Below are 19,859 nucleotides of genomic sequence, written 5' to 3' on the forward strand. Positions count from 1 at the left end.
GAAAGGACAATGGCTACCCAAGGTACAGGCACCAAAAGGCGAATAGCCGGTGCGTGGCGTGCAAAGTCATGAATGCGGAAAGGCACAAGATGCGAGTCGTGAGTGTAGGCGATTCACAATTCGTGATTGGGCCAAACATGAAAACATGGCGCGTAAAACGGACTCCGTGATGACGGATGAGCCAAACAACAACACGACCTAACTCGCGCGCACTTGAGTAAGTCACAGTAAGAGGGAGAGAGAGAGAGAGAGAGAGAGAGGGAAATGCAGAGCACGAAACCAACACCGAACGAAACTAACGACTGAGCTGGAAATTCAAAGCGAGGAAAACGAGGCTTGAGAATTGCGTTGGGCTAAAACGCGCAGCTTACGCGAGCAAAGGCGATTTGGTGACTAGGGATCTGTCCAAGATTCAAGTGCCGCTCCAGAACGACCATGACGATTTGTAAATGGAGAGCTAGGATTCTTGATTGCGTGGCCGAGTCTGCTGCTCTGGTACGCTTCCACTCAGCATTCGTGCGTGCACACAAAACACCCGTGAAGCAAGAACAACTTACCTAGCGAGCGAGATGCAATCCATGCAAGCCGCAAATCTCGCCTTGCTTTTCACTCTGTTCGCGTGTGATTGCGACGTGGCGCCCTGGCAGCTGGCATTATGGCATAGAGCATACGCGGTTGCGCAGCGCAGACACAGACGCAAAGACGGGGAAGCATTCCTGAGGTATACAACATTGGCACAAGGCTGGCATCGAGCGAGTCGGAAGCACAACGTACAAGCTGGACGCGATACAGACGCGATACAGAGACGATGCAGCCGGCTCTGCTAGTGTAATGCAACCAAAACAGCGCCCGGAATAGGCCCTGATCTGGAAGGCTGCCACCAGCGTCTCTGCTTGGCTTGACATTGAGACCAGCTTACCGCGACAAATGGCAAGTCTGTCTATCGCCTCGGAACGGTGCTGATCAAGTAGCCAAGCGAGCGACAAACGATCACAGGTTTGATCCAGTCAAGGTGGAATTCAAGATTCAGATTATTATAATTTACAGCGAGCATGTTTGTGATGGACCGCCAAAAACGAAGAAGCCTCTTTCGGTACTGCACAAAGGCGGGGACTAAAATCACTCGTGACTGAATGAGGTGATTCGTGATTGATTGACGACTGTGCTTAGCTTCGGAGAGCTGTGCTGGGCTAGGCTTTGCCCCACAGCTTCCTTCTTCTAGCCGAGAGACCCAACCCAAAAAGTCAAGAAGGAAAACTAACTCAACCTCGAGTTCGCTACAAAAACGAGAAACAAAAAACAAAAAACTGACAAAAAGACAAGAAGGAAAAAAAGAACAGCAATAATAATAAAGAACGTTAATAGAAAAATCAAAAAAAAAACGGAGTTGAAAATCGAGAGGCACACTCCAGAGAGCGCCAAAGTCGTGAGTTGTGAGTGTGTGTTGCTGCGCGGTGTTGCGGGTGTTTGGACAGTCACGAGTCGAATAAAAATCCCGCACCACAGAGTCGCGATTCACTCGCGCTATCGCAGTAACTCGTAGGAAGTTGGTATGTTAGCTGTACTGTACTGTAAAAACAAGAAAAGTATCCACAATTGCACGCTGCTCCCTTTGTTTCTCGCTAGAGTCGCGCTTTGACTGGCATGCGAGACGCAACATAATTTTACCGCCAGCCAAATTAGCATAGACAGACATGAGAGTGCGTCGTGGTATGTGTGCGTGTGCGTGTGTGTGTGTGTGTGTGCGTGTGCGTGTCTGTGCCTGTGCGAGGGGTACACAAGTGTTGACACTGCGTGTTTCAACCCACCCAATATGGCGATTGTCAATTCCACCTTTGCACTCTGTAATCGTTTCGCACGCAGACGTTCAACGTATTCACTATTCACAGTTCACGATTCACGATCCACGATTCACGTTTCCAACCAACACAAAAGTGACAGCGCAGCCAGTCACTCACTCTCACACTCTTTCACTCTCAGATTCGTGAGGGTTTATCTTTGGTGCCAATTGACGATTCGCCGTCTCGACTTTGCTTGCTTGCTCGCCTCGTCGCATCATCCATCGCCATCGCCATCGCCATCGCCATCGCCATCGCCATCGCCATCGCCGCAGCTGCACCCGCTGCAACACCGGCACAATCTCATCCTTGATCACCTTGGATCCTTACCATCACCATCTTAACGCAGGCGCCGCGTGGTGATCCCGTTCGTCTCGTTGGCACCGCTTCTCGACCCATTCCACTCTCGGATCGCGTCCAGCTCTTTCTCCCATCCTCAACCTTCTGAGCTTCCTAGCTCAAGCCCCGGCCGGCCTCGATTTCTCCCCTTGGTTTGGTAAGGAGCGCGCCGACGTTTCTGGATCAATTCTCGGCTTTCCATGCTTCTCATCGACGCTGACTTTCTCGACTCGACGTACAAATACACCATTGCGTTGCGCTCAAACTCAGTTCTCAGGCGGCAGTTCCATCAAAACAAAGGGTTCGAAAGCTTCAAGCTTGACTCCTAATCTGGTACGTTTATCATCTCCGCATGCGCTCGCTTCATTTCGCAACGCTTCTGCTCACTTCCGCCCCGCTCCTCTCTCCATCGTCCCCACTGACACGCCCAATTCCTTCTTGCACATCTGCCATGCTTGTCGCCTGCACGCCACTCGATCTTCTTCACTCGCTCGCCCACGCTCTTCGTGACCTTCCTGAACACCATGATACACGTCGCTATGCTGCCTCGCCATCGGCCTTTCCCTGATCCCTCCCATCCTCATCCTCGACACTTCCTACCCACAATATCCAATGCACAAAACTCCCGTGGCTCCTCACCACCTATCTCGCATCCACCACCTTTGCACTGCTCCACACTTCCCTTTGCATACTCAGCCCAACACGAAAGAGCCAGCGCCATCCTTTACCGTGCTGTTCCTCCTCGCAGCTCCTTCAGCCACCCCACCTCCTTGCCAACCGACCCGTGCTCTCAGCATTGCTACGATCACCGTCTCGTGTGCGCTACTCCATTCAGCCTCGATCGCGAGTCTCTTTCGTCTCGGCCAGACCAGCACCACCACCACGACGACGACCACGACGACGACCGCAGTCAAGCCCGTAGTAGCACCCACCGAGCGCACCTTGCACCTGGCCTCACAGCCTCCGATCGCCGCCACACCTCGCTCACTCGTCTCCCCTTGCTATCCACCACTATGACGGCGACAGCCCCCGTCGATTTGCTCGCGCGCATTGGCCCCGCTAGTGGCATGCACAGCCCCTTTTCGATATCCCATCCGCTCTTAGCTCGCGACGCTCCACCTTCTTCATCCTACTACTCGAGCTCAACGCCAAGATCTCCCTTTTCCTCCTCCCTCGGCCCCTCCAACGACGTCGGTGCACCCAAAAACGCCGCTTTGCTCGATGCGCTCGCCGGTCCATCCAGTGCCATGCACCCCTCGTCCTCTTCCTACTCCTCTTACTCCCCCTACTCCTCCTCTGCCTCGATCTCCGCAGCCAGCCCTTCTAACCTTGAGTTCAGGCAAAATTCAGCCTCAGCCATCTCTGCTAGTGGCAATTTCGGTGGCTCTGCCGCCTCCTCGAGCACCAATGGCACCTCTCTCGGCCAGTCTGGCTCAAGTAGCGGCGCAAATCGTGGCTCAGCAGATCGCGACCGCTCACAGCGCAACAGCGGAGCCGGCGATGGAAGCGATGCAGGAGGAAACGGCGACGACGGTTCCAAGGATGCCGGCGAAAAGGACAAATCCAAAAAGGCCAATCCGCTTGTCGATCTGCTCGAGACCGAAGCCGCCTACGTTTCCGAGCTTAGCAAGGTCATCAAAAAGGTGGCCGCAGCCTGGTCTCGCTCCAATTTCCCCCCACCCGAACTCGACACCATGTTTCGCAACATCGAATCTGTCTACCGAGCCAATCGCAACTTTCTCAAGGCGCTCAAAGAGATCGGCCCCAACCCTTCCTCACCCAAAGCGCTCGGCGATCTGCTCATGAAGTGGATCGACGACCTCGAGGCGCCCTACACCCGCTTCTGCGAAAACTACCTAGCCGACTTTGACGCTTGGTCTACCGTCCAGTCGAATCCGCGTCTATCCAAGCTCCTCCAAGAGGTCTCGGGTGCCACAGACGCCCAAGGTCGTCCCGTCATTTTCAGCGACCGAAAGCGCGATCCCAACGAGCCATGGACGCTCGATGCTCTATTTGCGCTACCGCACATCCGTCTCAAATACTACAAGAAGCTCTATTCACGCCTCCTCAAAAGCACACAACCGGGCAGAAGCGATCACCGTCTCCTCGTACGCGCCAACGAGAAGCTCGACGAGCTCGTTGACAAGTCCAAACGCCGGCTCGCAGTTTCGGTCCTCGACGAGGCTGCCGGTCGCGAGTCACGCGATAGCTCCTTTGCCGATAGCAACGTCACCAGTGAAACCTCACCGCGCGATCGTGTCTCATCTGCCACCTCGGCTTCCGAGTCGCAGTCGCCCAGTGTGCACCCCGTCCAGACATCCGTCACCAAACCATTTCCTTCTCCTCCTCGCGTCTCGGCGGCAGAGCCAAGCAATGGTTCCAACACCGGCCCTGTCTCCTCTGTACTTCGAGCATCAACACCGCCAGGCATCCCACTGCTCGGAGCACCACCCACGGCCCAGCTCAATGGCCTCAGTATCGACCAGCCCACCATCTCGTCTCGGCGCCCTGACTTGATCCGTGTCAACTCTGAAACGGTGAGCGTCCACGAAAGCGGCTCACAGACGGCTGGCGAGCACGTTGCATCGTCACGCACCAACTCGCTCTCGCAGCCCATCGAGCTGCTCGAGAAGCGCCTCGAAACTTCCAGGACGCTCGACATTTTTACCATGAAGCCCAAAAAGTGCCAGCTCCAGATGAACCCGCCCAACTTGCCCTTTGCTCGCTTCATGCGCAAGTCGGCTGACGTTGTGATCCACTTTACTCCCTCCAGTGGCGCTCCCGAAATCAGTATCCGCAGGGCGCACATGTTTTTGCTGACCGACCTCTTCTTGGTCTGCGAGCGCATGACCCCAAGCGAGAAGGCCGAGCTTTCCAAAGGCGGCGTGGGTCCCGACATGTGGCTTCTATACCCGCCCCTCGCCGGCAAGCATCTGCGCGTCACCGACCTGGGTGGACAGGGCAACGTCTTGTCCATCACCATCCTCAAAAAGGAAAAGCTGATCGTACATACCGACTCTCGCGAGGCAAAAGAGGATTGGCTCGAGCATTTCGCCGACTGCCAAAAGTTTGCGGCCAATCTTGGTCTCAAAGTCAAGACGGGCGCCACCAGCGCATCCACCCCGTCTGCAAGCAGCAACAGCAACAGCAGTGGTAGTGTTCCTTCCGGTGCTACATTGGGCTCCGGAGCGCCCATTCTTACCACACCTGCACTCTCTCCTGCCATTTCCATCACGCCCTCTTCCACGCATGGACACGATGAGATCGTAGAGGTGCCAGCATCCTTGAGCCAGGAGGCAGCCAATTCGCCTGTCATGAATTCGGATCTTTCCAGACAGGCTTCGTTCAACTCGGTCGCATCGTTCCCCAAGGGGCCTGCGATGAACTCACCAGATCTCAACGTTTTTCCACCTGGCAGCAATTCGGCTTTCTCGCCTCGTTCGCCTTCCCCTTCGCATTTCGCGCCCGGCAGTGGTCCCAGTGGTCCACGAGGTTCGCCGATGATGCGTCCTGCCATCATTTCGCCTAGCAACGGTGCATTTTCCCCTGAAACGAGCCCAGCGTTTGGCCCTGCGCGCTACGGTCCTGGCGCGGTTGGCCCCAACGGACCTAACGGACCCATCAACATGGGACGGCCACCATTGATGCAAGATCCCAACATGCCACCTCGCTCGCTAGGCGCTATGAGAGCACCTGGTGGACCCAACGGACCCGGCGGACCCATGCCGTTTCCACGTGGGGGGCCTAGTCCAGTTCCTGGTCAGATGGCCGGTGGCGGCCCAGGTAACAGTCCTGGTTTCGGCCCAATGCATGTTCGACCGGGAATCGGACCGGGACCAGGACTGGGAACGATGGGGCTTGGTGGACCACCCTTTTTGAATGGTGCGCCGCGCCCACACATGGGACGAATGGCTGCTGGCGCTACGGGGCCTCAAGGCGCACCTGGTGGTCCTATCTGGGCTCCAGGATCGTCTCGTCCTCCGCCTAACGGTATGCCGCCACGTGAAGCCATGAGAAGGCCGTCTGCGCCCAACCTTCGCCAAGCATCGCACGGTTCGTCCGGCGGTGGACGCACGTCGGACGAAGGCGATGGAGGTCGATCGTTTATCCGCACGCGTTCGGTCTCGAGCACTGGGTCCACGGCGCCCAAACTTCCCTCGGCGATGATGAAGGAAGGTCGCGATCGAAGCGAGCGCGGTACCGATGTCTCACCGCCCAGTAGCCCTGTCTCGAAGCGACAAGGGCCATTCCGCAGCACGGTCTCTGCGCAGATGCGATGTAAATTGTTCCTCAAGCAGAGTCACGCGCAGTGGAAGTCGTTGGGCAACACCAGGCTGAAGCTCTACCACATTTTGCCGGATGACATCAAACAGTTGGTGGTGGAAAACGATCGGAAAACGCTCATCTCGACGATTGTACTGACGGATGGCGTGGAGCGCGTCGGCAAAGTGGGGGTGGCGGTCGAGTTGAGCGACCAGGGGAATAGGACAGGTATCATTTATATGCTGCAGATGCGAAGCGAAGAGTCGGCTGCAGGCTTGTTTGGCCAATTGTTGGAGGGCAGTGATCGAACCGCAGCGGCGATCTCGATGGGTGGCAGTCTTGCGTGAGATGCCATGCAGAGTGACGGTAGCCGACATACTCTACATCGACTGGGCTGTGAGGCAATGCATTTACATTTACCGGTCGTATCTTGTTTTTTTTCAATTAGATAGTCTTAATCAGCATCAGGGAGCAAAGTCCGGGCTGTGGAATGGGTTGGTTTCCGAGGTTTTTAGTTGCGGTCGAGGGCTAAAAGTACATGATAACGCGGGGCGGTGCTCAGAGAGTAGAGCATGGACGCAAGGGAGATGTCTGATTGGATAGCAGCTGCGCCTCTGCTGCAGGCGACGAGTCTATTGGTCATCTTGGTCCGTGTCGTTGAGCATCTGGACGTCGTCTTGGGAGTCGGTGAATTTGGACCTCGACTTGCTCTTTTTGGGAGCAGATTTCTTCGAGCTTGTTTTGACGCGCACCGCTCGAGTGGAATGGTCGTCTGCGGGCACATCTTGTTCTTCTGCTCGGTCCTGATCAGCGTGATCGTCCGTAGCTTCTTCTTCAGCAGCATCCTCCTGCTCCTGCTCCTGCTCCTGCTCCTGCTCCTGCTCTTGCTCATCCTCGTCCTCATCCTCATCCTCGTCCTCTTCTTCTTCTTCTTCTTCTTCTTCTTCTTGCTCGTCTTCATCATCCTGCTGCAACGTTCCTTCCAGAATCATCTCCTCCTCCAACTGTCTCTGTTGAGACTTTTGCTGTCTGGCCTCCAACGCGGTGGACAGCGCCACTGGTGTCGGGATGGCATCCTTTAGAAATTCGAGATACTCGTTCTGCTGTACTGCGCGCGATAGATCCTTGTACAAGACGTTTTTGCGTTTGTCCAGCTTTGCATTTGTATATGCTTCGTCGGTGAGTCTCTTGAGGAAAATCTCGGTGGCAACGCTAATGAGGAAAGTCGCTTCCTTGGAGCAGATGTCGACGTCGCGATCCGCCTTGATGATGCGTGCAACTCGGGCTGTGGGAAAGATCGACGTGCCGCGTGCAGCTTTCGCTTGAGGCTTGGACGGCGAGACGGCCGACGGACCCGGTGAGCTAGGCGAGACGGTCTGCGACATTGTTGCCGCGGATTGAGCAGAGATACGTTGTGGGAAGATGCGATAGCAATCACCAATGCGAATCGTGATGAATGACGATGGTTGTGCAAATGTGTGTGGTCAACAAGACGAGAGCCAGTTCATGATTCACGATTCACGATTTCACCATGTCCCCGTCGTGCGTTCAACGTCACCGTCACGGGCTACGGGCTACGGGCTACGGGTTTACATTCGTGATTTGTCTTGTCAAGTCACAACATCATCGTGAACAATCGTGAACAATTAACGCGACGCGTACATTCGCAATTTCCGTGTTCGTAATTCGTAATTCGTGATTCACGAGTGTGATGTGCACCTGAACAAGTCAAACGCAGAAGCACAATCACGAATGAGAGCAACACTCACCCACAGTCACGAGTGTGACTCTGTAACTGCAATCGCCTTTCCAACACTCACGACTCGGACGCAACAACCACGAACCACAAACTACGGACTCAGCCAATCTGTGAATCGTGAATCTGTCACCGTCTCATCACATCTTTTCCGCTTTCTCGTTCAGCCAAGCATTTGTCACCGTTGGGCGTGTCACCGTTGGGTGTGCGTTGCTAAGAGTCCTCAACGGCTACGCCGACATGCACACAGACTACCTCGCATTTCTTTGCCTCGCAGCTCTCTGCCGTTTCTAGCCTTGATTTGGCCCGCATCTCTGTTCGACTCAGCCTTTTTCACCTACTTGCCATTGCGATTACAAAGTGCAGTGCTCCAGGTATATAGGCACCTGCGCCTATCGCAAGCCCTGCTCATGCTCGCTTGGACTAGCTGCTGCTTAGACATGCCATATTTGCGTCTACACGCTTTTCAACATGACCGACGACACCGAGCAACAACAGCTGTCTCCCGAGGCAGAATCTTCGCGCTACAGACCCATCAAACGTCTCGATGAAAGCGTCGTGAATCGCATTGCAGCTGGTGAGATCATCCATCGTCCCGCCAATGCGCTCAAGGAGCTCATCGAAAACTCTCTCGATGCCGGTGCAACCCTCATACGTATCACACTCAAGGAGGGCGGAATCAAGATGCTTCAGATCCAAGACAATGGCTCTGGAATTCAACCTGGCGACCTGCCTCTGCTCTGCGAACGCTTTGCCACTTCCAAGCTCCGAGACTTTGGCGATCTTGACAACATGGCGACGTTCGGTTTCAGGGGAGAAGCGCTTGCCAGTATCAGCTACGTCACTGCATCCATGAACGTCGTCTCCAAAACCAAGCATCAGCACTGCGCCTATCGAGCCTACTACGCTAATGGCAGACTCGCACCTCCCAAACCAGGTCAGAGCGCCGATCCCAAGCAGTGTGCAGGCACAGACGGTACACTCATCACTGCCGAAGACCTCTTCTACAACGTTCCCCAGCGACGCAGAGCCTTGCGCAGTGCTGCCGACGAGTACAATCGAGCGCTCGATGTCGTGTCCAAGTACGCCGTCCACTACGGAGGCAGAGGCGTCGGCTTCGTCTGTCGAAAAGCTTCCACCAATTCCACAGACCTCAATACGCCTTCCTCTCCGACCAACTCTACCCTAGACACCATTCGCATCTTGCATGGCAACGCAGTCGCACGAGAACTCGTCGAACTCAACGACGTCTCGGACGACCAACTCGGCTTTCAATGTCATGGTTGGATCAGTGGCGCCAACTGGAGCAGCAAACGAACCACACTGCTATGCTTTATCAACAATCGTCTCGTCGAGTGCCCCTTGCTCAAGCGTTCCATCGAAGCACTCTATGCTACCCTCTTGCCCAAAGGCGGCCATCCTTGGGTCTATCTTTCCATCACGATCAACCCTGCCAACGTCGATGTCAACGTGCATCCCACCAAGAAGGAGGTGCATTTTCTGCACCAGGACGAGATTGTCGAACTCATTTGCCAAGCTGCCCAAAAAAGGCTTGCAGGCGCCAATTCGAGCAGGACGTTCGCCTTTTCGCAAGCCGTCTTGCCCGTACTTGCACCTGATGTAGGCATCATGACAAGCTCTGCAGCCCTAGCTTCTAGAGTGACTGACCAGGCAGAAAAGCCACCTCTCCAACAAGCTACAAGTAGCAGCAGCAGTAAAGGCGGCACAAGCGACAGCAAAACCCCTGCCAATGCCTTTCGCAAATCGGAAATCGCAGGTCCCATTTCTTCCTCAAAAGGGTATCCTCAGCATCTGGTTCGCGTGGATGCCAAGACGAGGACTCTGGACGTCATGCTCGGCACCAGATCCCTTGCCAAGAAGCGCGCCTTGGACCCTGAGCACACAGAGACTTCTATGTCGGACACATTGATGGCAGAATCAGCAGCAGAGCACGCGTCGGTGTCCATACCGCACCAAAGTGCACCAATAGACAGCACTATCACGTCTGGCGGCACGTGTAGTGGTGGCCAGAGCAGCAGCAGCAGCAGCAGCAGCAGCACCTTTGATTCCATGGTCAAACACAGTCGTCCATCGTTGAATGGGCGTATCTCGGACTCAGACTGCGCTCTGACATCGGTAAGAAATTTACGAGCGCAGATCGTCAAGGCGCAACATCGCAATTTGACCGAGGTGGTGCAGAATCACACGTTTGTCGGCGTGGTCGATCTGCACAAAGGCTTGAGCCTGATTCAGCACGAAACACGGCTGCTGCTCGTCAATCACGATGTCATGATTCGCGAATTCGCCTATCAACTCGTCCTTGGTCAATTTGGCAGTCTGGGCCGCGTTCGACTGGACCCTGCTCCCAAGCTCGAGGATCTCGTTCGTTTGGGGCTTGAACATACGGCTGGCATCCCTGAAGACGACTTTGAAAGCATCGAGGCGATGACACGAAAGATTGTCGATTTGCTGCTCGAGAACGCCGAGATGCTCGAAGAATACTTTTCGGTCTGCTTGGAGGCCGACAAGCGCACGCTCATCGCTTTGCCGAGTCTGCTCCCGGGGAGCGGTGCATTTGGCAATGCCATCGACATGGATCGTTTGCCGCAGCTGTTGGTGAGAATGGCGACGCGCGTAAATTGGTCTGACGAGCAAGAGTGTTTTGAATCATTTGCACACCAGCTTGCATGGAGCTGCCTCCCCTGCGCGCCGCCGATTTCTGTAGAAGCTTCGCCCACAGCGACAGCCGTTGGAAACGGCGCGCAAAGTCGAGAGGGGGAACAATCCAAACAGTTGCAGAAGGAGAGCGAAGACGAGCAAGAAGCTGTGAAAAGAAGAGTGCAGCATCTATGGTTCGACAGCATGCGCAAGTGCAGAGGCAGATACGTGGCCAGCAAGGCAGCTAACCAGTTTGTCATGCAGGTGGCCAACCTGCCGGATCTGTATCGTGTGTTTGAACGGTGTTGACGCGACTGTCAGCATCTGTCGCTCAGTTTGCACTTGTATACCATGCAATCACGTAGCGGCGTGAAACAAACATATCTGCAGCACCGTCGCGAGTCTGACCTCGATGGTCTCAACCGCACAGATGTGAGCAGTGCGCATTGTGGTGGGAGCTTTGGAAGTGATGAGGCCGGTGCGTAGTAGCCTGGCGAGACTGGCGAGGGGAGGCAGGGGTAGCTGAGAGAAAACATACTGTATTTAGGTTTACTGTGAATTTCATTCGAGTTTCATGTTGTGGTGCTGTTGCGAGTCTAGCTTGAGTTGCAGTTTGGACCAGAGACATTGTTGCCAAGCGTGGATGAAGGCGTGTCTACTGAATACGGACTGCGCCCTGAGTCTAGCAGCGGACCTCATGTGCGTCAGCTGTTGCGGATCAACAAGCTGCGTTTCAAAGATGTTGACCAGTACAGCGGCGAACTCGTCGACGGATTCTGCGTGGTATCCTACTGCGGGCTGCGCGCGAGTGACAGGTGTGGTGGGCAATTGGTGGTTCTTGGATGGACAAGCGATATCCAACCAAGGGCCAGCGCTTTTGTGGCTGAGTGTGATGAGAGCGCTAGCCATGAATTCGACCACGTTGATGCCAAAGTGTTCGTCCTTCATGGTGCTCAAGCCGATGCTGGCGGTGCTGAGTGTTTGTAGGATGTGCGAGAAGGGGGCGTTGACGACAAATTCGACATGCGCATCTAAGCCGAGCGAAGTGGATAAGCTTCGCAAGTTGGCGATGCGTTGTTGGTCGTCTGCGTTGCGAGACGAGCCCATGAGGATCAACTTGACGGCGGGGGATGAAGTGAACCAGTGCGGATGCGAGGTGAGCAGGCTCTTGAGGATGTGCAGTTGCATTGCGTGATCCTTCTCGGGCCGAAACTGAGCGAGCGATACCACGGTGCGCGAGGTGCGCTCGACGCCGAACTGCGCCATTTCTTCGGTATCGCACGGCGGAAATACACGCTCCACCTTGCGGCGGGTAAGCTGTTCCAGGTGTGCTCTGGTCCAGCTGCCATTGGCGACGATCACATCGGCTCGCTTCAACGCCCAACTGTACAAGCGCGCCAACAGTCTGTAGTAGTACAGCTTGAGCATGGTGCGCACACGCGAATGCGCAACGCTGGCGTTGGTATGTGCTGCCTCTCGACATGCTACGCGATGCAGCATGTCTGTCGACACGATCGGATAGTGCACGTACGCTCCGATTGGCATCCGACGCGCCAAGAGTCGAGCCACCGGATAGCTGAATGCATACCCCATCGTGTCGATGTACACATCCGGGATCAGTGACGACAGAGCTTCCAACGCCAACCATACCGAGCCGTACGATTGGCCCAGCAGCGTAAACCTCTTCCACGTCGAGTCTTGCACCATCCACCGCCGCGTGAGCGCCACCATGATGATCCGATCCGCATCCAGCGTGATCCCGAATCGAGAAGACGCTTTCTCGAGAATCTCGGTTTTCGAGGCCGAATCCAAATCGCCCGTGTAGATAACCACGACGCATTGCGCATCCAGAGAGAGGTGCAGCTGTACCGCTTCGTACAGCACACGTTCGCCGCCTCCGCCCGCGTTGCAGTACGGATGGAAGAACCCGATCAGTGTGCGACTCGATGCTTCTACTTTCTCATCGATCCCGATCGAGGCGAGCAGTTTGCGCCGCCTGGTGCGATTCGTTTTGCGTACCTTGCGAAGTGCTTTATCCGCCACCTGAATCGCTCCCACTGTGAATGAAAAGCCCAACAGTCCGAGCGGCAGTAGTAGCGGCACCAGCACGCCGTACAGTGTGGTCAGCATCGACTCGGTTCGCTTGCTGGGTATTGGGAGCAGCGTTGTCGTCCCGAGCGGATCGTACGCTTGCTGGCTCGTGGCAGACACACCGACTGGCATGATATAGACAAACAGTGCTGCGACGAGCAACAGGTACGCCGAGCCAGATATGGCGCGCATCCCAGTGACACGTTTCGTGCTTGGCTCCAGCTTGGTCTTACTTGGTGTTGGTTGTACTGATTCAAGTGTGCAATCCACGAGCTTGGTCTCGCTCAAGCTGTTGGCCACAAACGCATAGCTATCCACCATCAACCACGCGGGCACTACCACCCAAACCAAATTCATCAACACCAGATACACCCACAGCAACAGCCAGTCGGAGGTCGCCAATGCGCGACTGCCCGTCAACCATTCCGGAGCAAACGTCATCCATCCACCGTACAGTTCAGCCGTGCTCAGCACGACCACCCAGAAATGGTAAGTCGCATCGTGCTTGCGCAACAGCCATGCGCAGTAGCCGGCCAACGGCCCAGCCAGCAGCACGGTAACCCATTCCATCGAGACCAGCGTCGGGTCGGCGGTTCCCCATCTTGCATCCGCTGCCGCGTACTCCTGCCAGACGTATGCGAACAAGCCCGAGCACGAATTCACCGTGCGCGATTGCGTCGATAGGTAGACGAACCACCCCTCTAGCGCGAGGTGGCAGATGCAGTCGAACGATAGCCACAGATAGATGAGACGCGTTTTGAGCGAACAGTTGGACGGCAGCATGTAGAGCGAGCATAGATAGGCACCACCGATCATCGAGCCGACATAGCCGAGTGAGAGTGCCGTCTGTAGGTTGAGTAGACGCTCCATCGTGGTGGACTGGCGGCGTGCGACTACGGCACCAACGCCAGCTGCGAGGCGTGTACGATCGACTGCGCAAGGCGGTTCGAGTCTTGGTCGACCTGCGCAACTCACGGCTGCATGGTGGATCCGCATCAAGAAGCAGCCGCGACAAAAAGTGGTCCAAGAAGAACAAACTCACGTCCACGCGCTGTGGCCTGTGCAGATCTGAGCCGTGAATCGTGAGCCTAACATTCGTGATTCACTCGTGACTGGGCGAGTCTGTGGTCCACGGTCACGAGTCATGTGAGACATGAGTGGTATTTGAACTTGACTATGCTCTTATCATAATTGAAGGCGCGCATCACGTGCATTCGCGACGCGCAGCCGAAAAAGTGACACTCTGTGACTGGATAACTAGCTCAACAGAGCTGGAAGTGCAACACTTTTCTGGCAGGTATGCCTTTGTTGCACTGCCACCATCGTCTACCTAGGCAGCGCGGCTCGATCGACCATTACGGCATCTCTTTGTACCAGCTCACAATGTCGAGAACACGAGCACCGGCGGTTGCAACACCCACCACACCTCTGCGTCGGATCTCGCGTGGCTCGCTCAACGCACTCTCGCACTCGGCCTCGAAACAGCTTTCTGGCGGCGCAACACCGCTTTCGTTCTTGCAAGGCGCCATGTCGGATCTCGCCGAAGAAGTGGGTGTGCTGCAACTCAACTTGGAGAATGTCGAAGCCGTGCACGAAAGTCTGCACAGCTTCAACGAAAACTTTGCCATGTATATCTACGGTCTCAAGATGAACGCTTACTGCGTCGAGTGGCCCGAAGCGCCGTTGCACGACAACTTTGAGCGCGCCGAGAAGCGTATCGCTCAGCAATCCCAGCAGTACGCTGCGCAGCATAATCTGGATCTTGCATCGCAGACGTACATGCAACAGCAAGTGTCACAGCAACAGCTGCAGCAATCGCTGCAGCAACAGCAAGAGCCCATGTACAACCCGGCAGCGGACCAGACCTACGTTACTACGGACGACGAAAGCATTTACCGCAACGACGCGCCTGTGGCTGCTCAAGCCAAGCCTGTGCTCAAATCGGCTCTGAAAAAGCCTTCCAACGCTGCCAGCACCGGTGCGGCGGCTGCAAAGAAGGCGGGACCATCAACGAACACAGCGACTGGAGCCGCCAAAGCTAGGATGACACTAGCACAGAAGAAGAAGCGCGAAGCATACACGGATGAGATCATTGAAACACTTCCGCTCGAGTATCGCGGAGGCAACGATGCCAAACAGAACGCTGTCGCCAAGCACGTCTGCATGGCTCTCCTCGCTGCTGGTGCCAAAGGGTTGCGGATCGCCGACGTTGTCAAAAACCCCGAAATGTCACAGGCCAAGATCAACAAGACGCTCATCGCTCTGGTCGCCGCCAAGCACGTCGTCAAGACGAGCAACAATGTAAGTGCTTTCCAGGATTCTCGCCTTGTGCCGGTTTGCTAAACGCGCTGGGTGACTGACCAGCTCTCTTGGTTTTCTCACCGCTCCCTGTGCCGCTTGCGACACACAGGGTATCGTATATAGCCTCGACTCGCGTCGACATCCGACACTGCCTTGAAACACGGCCACTAGCTTTCACTTGTCTTGTCTGTGCTCTCGTTCGTCTATCGCGCTCTCTGCTGCTAGGTCTGTGCTTTTCGTCCTTGTCCTTGTCTTTGTATCGTGTCACGTAGATTTGCGTGACGTTGTATTATACCGCCTCGCTTGTTCTCTCGTGGAACCACGGGAACCATCGGAACCATCGGCACACTATTTGAAACCTGATTGTGCTTAACAACGGGTCAAGGTATCCATGAAAGCGACTTACATCGGCTGCAACCGAGCGGCATGTCCTTTGTGATCTCACTCACGTTCTACCGCGTACGATCCACTTGCTTCTCGCTTGCTCGCTTGCTTGGTCGACCTAGACCTTTTGATTCGGCTTGTCCTGCTTGTCCTGATTGATCGCCTTGAGCCTTTGGTTCCTGTTGTGCTCCTCGGCGATGGCGTTGTTGGTCATAATCTCGTCGCGATTGGGAGCCATGTTGGCCATGGCGTCCAAGTCCAACTGGTCAGTCTTGGTGGCAAGCCGGTTCTGCTGGTTGTGGTGGATACGCAGTTTGTTTGTCTTTGATCAGGGGTCGTCCGCCGAAGAAGAGCGCGAGGCAGATCATGCCGGCTGTGAACAGGAACAGCGGTGTAAGCTCGGGTCGGTTCCTCACCGCCTTCACCTGCGTGCACGCACAGGTTCGCTCAGCACAACCAAGCCAGAAACGCAAGCAAACATAAGCCGTTCACACATCAGTCAGACGCGTGAGTCGCAGTGTGAGCGTCAAGTGGATTCACAGTGCACACACGACACTTGGAATGCACGATCAAGACAACTTACTCCTCCAGATTTGGCTCGCGATCCGTTGGTCCGACGAATCAGCGACGAGCTGAGCGGACGAACAGACGCCAGTCCGAGTGGTTGTGGCGACGCGCCTGGATGGTGCCAAACGCGGCACCGGTCCACCCAAACCACGCGCTACTATCGATGAACAAGGCGCAGACGCTCGCATTTGGAAAACCGCCTCGATCTGCGCGGGAGATTTGACTGCAAAGCCGAGTTGAGCTCGTTGGCATGTAACGGTGCGTGCAAGAGGTGACCGCCTAGATGGTAGTCGAACCAAGAGCTCGTGCGAGTGTGCAAAACTCACGACCAAACAGTCACGAGTCAGCGCGCGCGTCCGTCCAGTGGTCCGACCAGAATATCCCGTCCTGCAGGGCAGGAGAACTACATGCTCTTGAATCGTATGCGTGCAGCCAACGTGTGCGACTGCGGCCGATGACACTCGTGACTCCCGAAGCACAGAATCGCGAATGACTTGATTGCACACTTTCGTTGTCATGACGTGCGCGTGACTCACGACTGACACTGCGGCTACTCATATAAACCTAGACCCTGCATGCCGTGTTGACATGTCCACTGCGTGGCTTTGCCTTGACCTTTACGCTAAGTCACGAGTTATACGCTTCGCTTGACAGCTTCACGTCTTCACGCATTTCTGGACTGAACTGTCAGACCGATCAAGCGAACATCAGAAACTCATCGGCACGCGGCGTCTGCCACACGATTCGCGATTCGTGATTCGTGATTCGTGATTCGTGATTGGTGATTGTCAGCGAGCGTTGTGTGATTTTGCACTCGTGACTTTTCTTCTCAGGGTCCTCTTCGTGCTTTGTTCTTGCTTGCTCCAACACTCGCGCGCAACTGGACTTGCCCGCAGCCTGCATCCGTCTCGATCACTTGGTCTGCGCTCTCGGCGTTTTCTGCGCGCTGATCTCGCCGCATCGTCACCGTGTGACTCGGCCCAACTAGGCTGAAGACGGTAGCTGAGCATCCGCAATGCCATCAACGCAGGCTGCCGACGACGTGCGCGCGGAGCTCGAACGCGAAGAAGAGCTCGATCTTGTGGATCCATTACGCCACTTTCTCGCCGTGGACGACGACGAACAAGGACAGCTCCACGATGCAACGCATTCTGCTTCTCACAAGACCGCAGATGTGCGTGAGCCTGGCTCGAACACCAAGTACCGCATTGTGCCACACCAAATCGAAAGCATCATCGATCGGCGTACCTCGATCCGGTACTACTGCGATCTGTCACGTCGACCGGAGCTGATCGATGACGCGGTTCAGTCGGACGCACATCTAGAGAATGTGCGCTGGTGGGATGTACATCTGAAGCTCGACATGACGAGTGGATGTGGTGGCAAAATCTGGCCCGCAGCTGAAGTGCTCGGTGCTTACATAGCTGGTAAATACTCGTGCCCCGCTGACGCTCCAGAGGACCGCACACCAACGTCGAACCAGCGGTTCAACAATCACAACTTCGACTGGCGCAACAAGAGCATCATTGAGCTCGGTTCAGGCACTGGACTGGTTGGCTACCTTGTTCACGCACTCGGCCTCTCGAACTGCCGAATCTGGGTCACGGATCAAGACGTCATGCTCCCACTGATGCGAGACAACCTCGCACTCAACTTCCACCTGGATCCCAACTCGCCTTGCTCCTCGATCGCTTACAGCCCCGACCAATCAGGCTTCGTCCAAGTAGCAGAGCTCAATTGGGGCCAACGTCTCCCCGAATTCGCCACCACGCATCCTCCAGACGTGTTGCTGCTGGCTGACTGCGTCTACCTCGAATCTGCCTTCCAACCGCTGATCGATACCATGGTCCATCTTTCGACCCAGCGAACCGAGATCCTGTTTTGCTACCAAAAGCGCAGGAAGGCCGATAAACGCTTTTTTGCTCTGCTCAAGAGGAGTTTCGTTTTCGAAAATGTCCAAGACGACGATGCGGACAGATGTAGAGAGTACCAGAGACAGGGGACGCAGTTGTTGAGGATCAGGAAAAAGTGATTAGTCTGAGTGTGCAAACGGGTATACAAATGTCATGGATCGAAGCGTTGTCATCATGCGAGCGAGCGTGCGCGATGCGGTGCTCGTGACAAAAAAGGCGTGCTGCGAGAACGTATGAGAGAAACAAGCCAAACGGTCGCTCGAAGAAACCTCGCGGGGCTGCTAGCAAATAACGCAGCATTCTGAAGTTGCTGCTCTTGCTTGACCCACTGCATCCGCGCCGTCTGCGTCTGCGTCTGCATCTGCGTCTGCGGCCGCGTCGTGCTGTCCTACATTTGCACCACCACCACCACCAGTGAGACTCCTGAAAGAAAGTCCACTGACGTTTCTCTTGGCTTGCGGCTGCGCCGTCTGCTGGTCGAGACTCACCGTTCCGGACGTCCTGCCTCCTGCCCTCGCTCTCATCCTGCTCCTTTTGCCAAGCGTCGCACTGTCGTACCTGGCTCCCGACCCCGCTTCGCCTCGTGCGTCTGGTGATCCTGCTCCATTGTCGTCCTGTGAAAACTTGGAATGCACATCTTTCGCCGCTCTCGTAAATGCCTCTACCACGTTGTAACCCGTCTTCGCACTCGCTTCCAAGAACAACAGTCCTTCCCTTTCCGCCAGCTCGGCAGCTTCTTGATACGTCACTTGCCTCCTGCTACCTTTGCTTCGCCTCCGATCAGTCCGTTTTCTCTCAACACTCGACTGCACGTCGTGCGGCTCTTGCTCTTGCTCTTGCTCGGCCTCGCGAGTCGGTGTCTCGTCTTCGACCAGGTCGTACATGTTGCCGACGAGAACCACACTGACCTTCTCCTCGGCATGCGCTCTAACGTCGTCCAACCAAGCTTTGACGTTCAGGAAACTAGCTCGGTGTGTTACGTCGTATACCAACAATGCTCCAGCTGCACCGCGGTAGTACGATCGAGTGATGGACCGGAACGACTCGGAACCGGCTGTATCCCATACTTGCACTTTCACCGTTTCTCCATTGTCGAGCCTTATCAGATGCGAGCCGAACTCGACTCCGATCGTGGGATCTGGGTCGGTGAGAAACCGGTCGTCGGTCAATCGAACTAAGAGCGAGGATTTTCCCACCGAAGAGTCACCGATAAGGATGAACTTGAGGATGTAGTCCCATCCGGAGGATGGAGGCGCCGTGGAAGCGCCCGCAGATACAGCGCTCGAATTCGTGTAGCTGCCGGACGGAATGCGGATGGGTGCCATGCTTGATGATGTGCGTGTGTGATGCTGCAATCAAGCCAATGCTCACAGGTCCATCGATGGAATAGTGCTTCGACTGAGCTCGATTCTCGACTATCACCAAGAGATAAGTCGGATATTTGCTTGATACTGAATGTGAAGCTGTGTTGTGCAGATGTCCTTTGACAAATCGCTCGTTTACTGAGCAGGCCAATCGCACGTCGATGCAATCGTAAGGGCGGATAGAAGCGGTATGGTAGAGCGATAGGTAGATAGGATCAGTGGTGGATGCCAAGGCGCACGGATGGTGAGTTTGCACCTCGTGACTGAGAGACAGGTAGAGAGTTTGAGCAGTGGACGTGCACAAGCGAGATCTTGCGCGTAGGATATGTCACACACAGACAGCACAATCGTGAATTCGTGAATCGTGAATCGTGAATCACGAATG

The 19,859-nt window shown here is 55.4% G+C and overlaps 7 protein-coding genes across 7 annotated transcripts; 4 read left to right on the forward strand and 3 right to left on the reverse strand.

The window, feature by feature from the left end:
• Positions 1-2,716: 2,716 nt before the first annotated feature.
• UMAG_05206 (uncharacterized protein) lies at positions 2,717-6,787 on the forward strand (the record flags this gene model as incomplete). Its single annotated transcript, XM_011389944.1, has 1 exon — positions 2,717-6,787. One exon carries the CDS (start codon positions 2,717-2,719, stop codon positions 6,785-6,787), a length of 4,071 nt encoding a protein of 1,356 aa, XP_011388246.1.
• Positions 6,788-7,072: 285 nt separating this feature from the next.
• On the reverse strand, positions 7,073-7,825 carry UMAG_05207 (uncharacterized protein; the record flags this gene model as incomplete). Its single annotated transcript, XM_011389945.1, has 1 exon — positions 7,073-7,825. The coding sequence occupies one exon, from the start codon at positions 7,823-7,825 to the stop codon at positions 7,073-7,075; it is 753 nt and encodes a 250-aa protein (XP_011388247.1).
• An 842-nt stretch (positions 7,826-8,667) lies between these two features.
• UMAG_05208 (uncharacterized protein) lies at positions 8,668-11,163 on the forward strand (the record flags this gene model as incomplete). Its single annotated transcript, XM_011389946.1, has 1 exon — positions 8,668-11,163. The coding sequence occupies one exon, from the start codon at positions 8,668-8,670 to the stop codon at positions 11,161-11,163; it is 2,496 nt and encodes an 831-aa protein (XP_011388248.1).
• A 252-nt stretch (positions 11,164-11,415) lies between these two features.
• UMAG_05209 (uncharacterized protein) lies at positions 11,416-13,815 on the reverse strand (the record flags this gene model as incomplete). Its single annotated transcript, XM_011389947.1, has 1 exon — positions 11,416-13,815. One exon carries the CDS (start codon positions 13,813-13,815, stop codon positions 11,416-11,418), a length of 2,400 nt encoding a protein of 799 aa, XP_011388249.1.
• Positions 13,816-14,328: 513 nt separating this feature from the next.
• On the forward strand, positions 14,329-15,403 carry UMAG_05210 (uncharacterized protein; the record flags this gene model as incomplete). The annotated part of the gene is made up of 2 exons (XM_011389948.1): positions 14,329-15,246; positions 15,356-15,403. The coding sequence occupies 2 exons, from the start codon at positions 14,329-14,331 to the stop codon at positions 15,401-15,403; spliced, it is 966 nt and encodes a 321-aa protein (XP_011388250.1).
• Positions 15,404-17,212: 1,809 nt separating this feature from the next.
• UMAG_11570 (uncharacterized protein) lies at positions 17,213-18,229 on the forward strand (the record flags this gene model as incomplete). The annotated part of the gene is made up of 1 exon (XM_011390089.1): positions 17,213-18,229. The coding sequence occupies one exon, from the start codon at positions 17,213-17,215 to the stop codon at positions 18,227-18,229; it is 1,017 nt and encodes a 338-aa protein (XP_011388391.1).
• Positions 18,230-18,391: 162 nt separating this feature from the next.
• Positions 18,392-19,435, reverse strand: UMAG_05212 (uncharacterized protein; the record flags this gene model as incomplete). The annotated part of the gene is made up of 1 exon (XM_011389949.1): positions 18,392-19,435. One exon carries the CDS (start codon positions 19,433-19,435, stop codon positions 18,392-18,394), a length of 1,044 nt encoding a protein of 347 aa, XP_011388251.1.
• Between the last annotated feature and the right edge of the window lie 424 nt (positions 19,436-19,859).

The sequence above is a fragment of the Mycosarcoma maydis genome, chromosome 4 (assembly GCF_000328475.2).
Source record: "Mycosarcoma maydis chromosome 4, whole genome shotgun sequence".
In the NCBI taxonomy this organism is placed as follows: Eukaryota; Fungi; Basidiomycota; class Ustilaginomycetes; order Ustilaginales; genus Mycosarcoma; species Mycosarcoma maydis.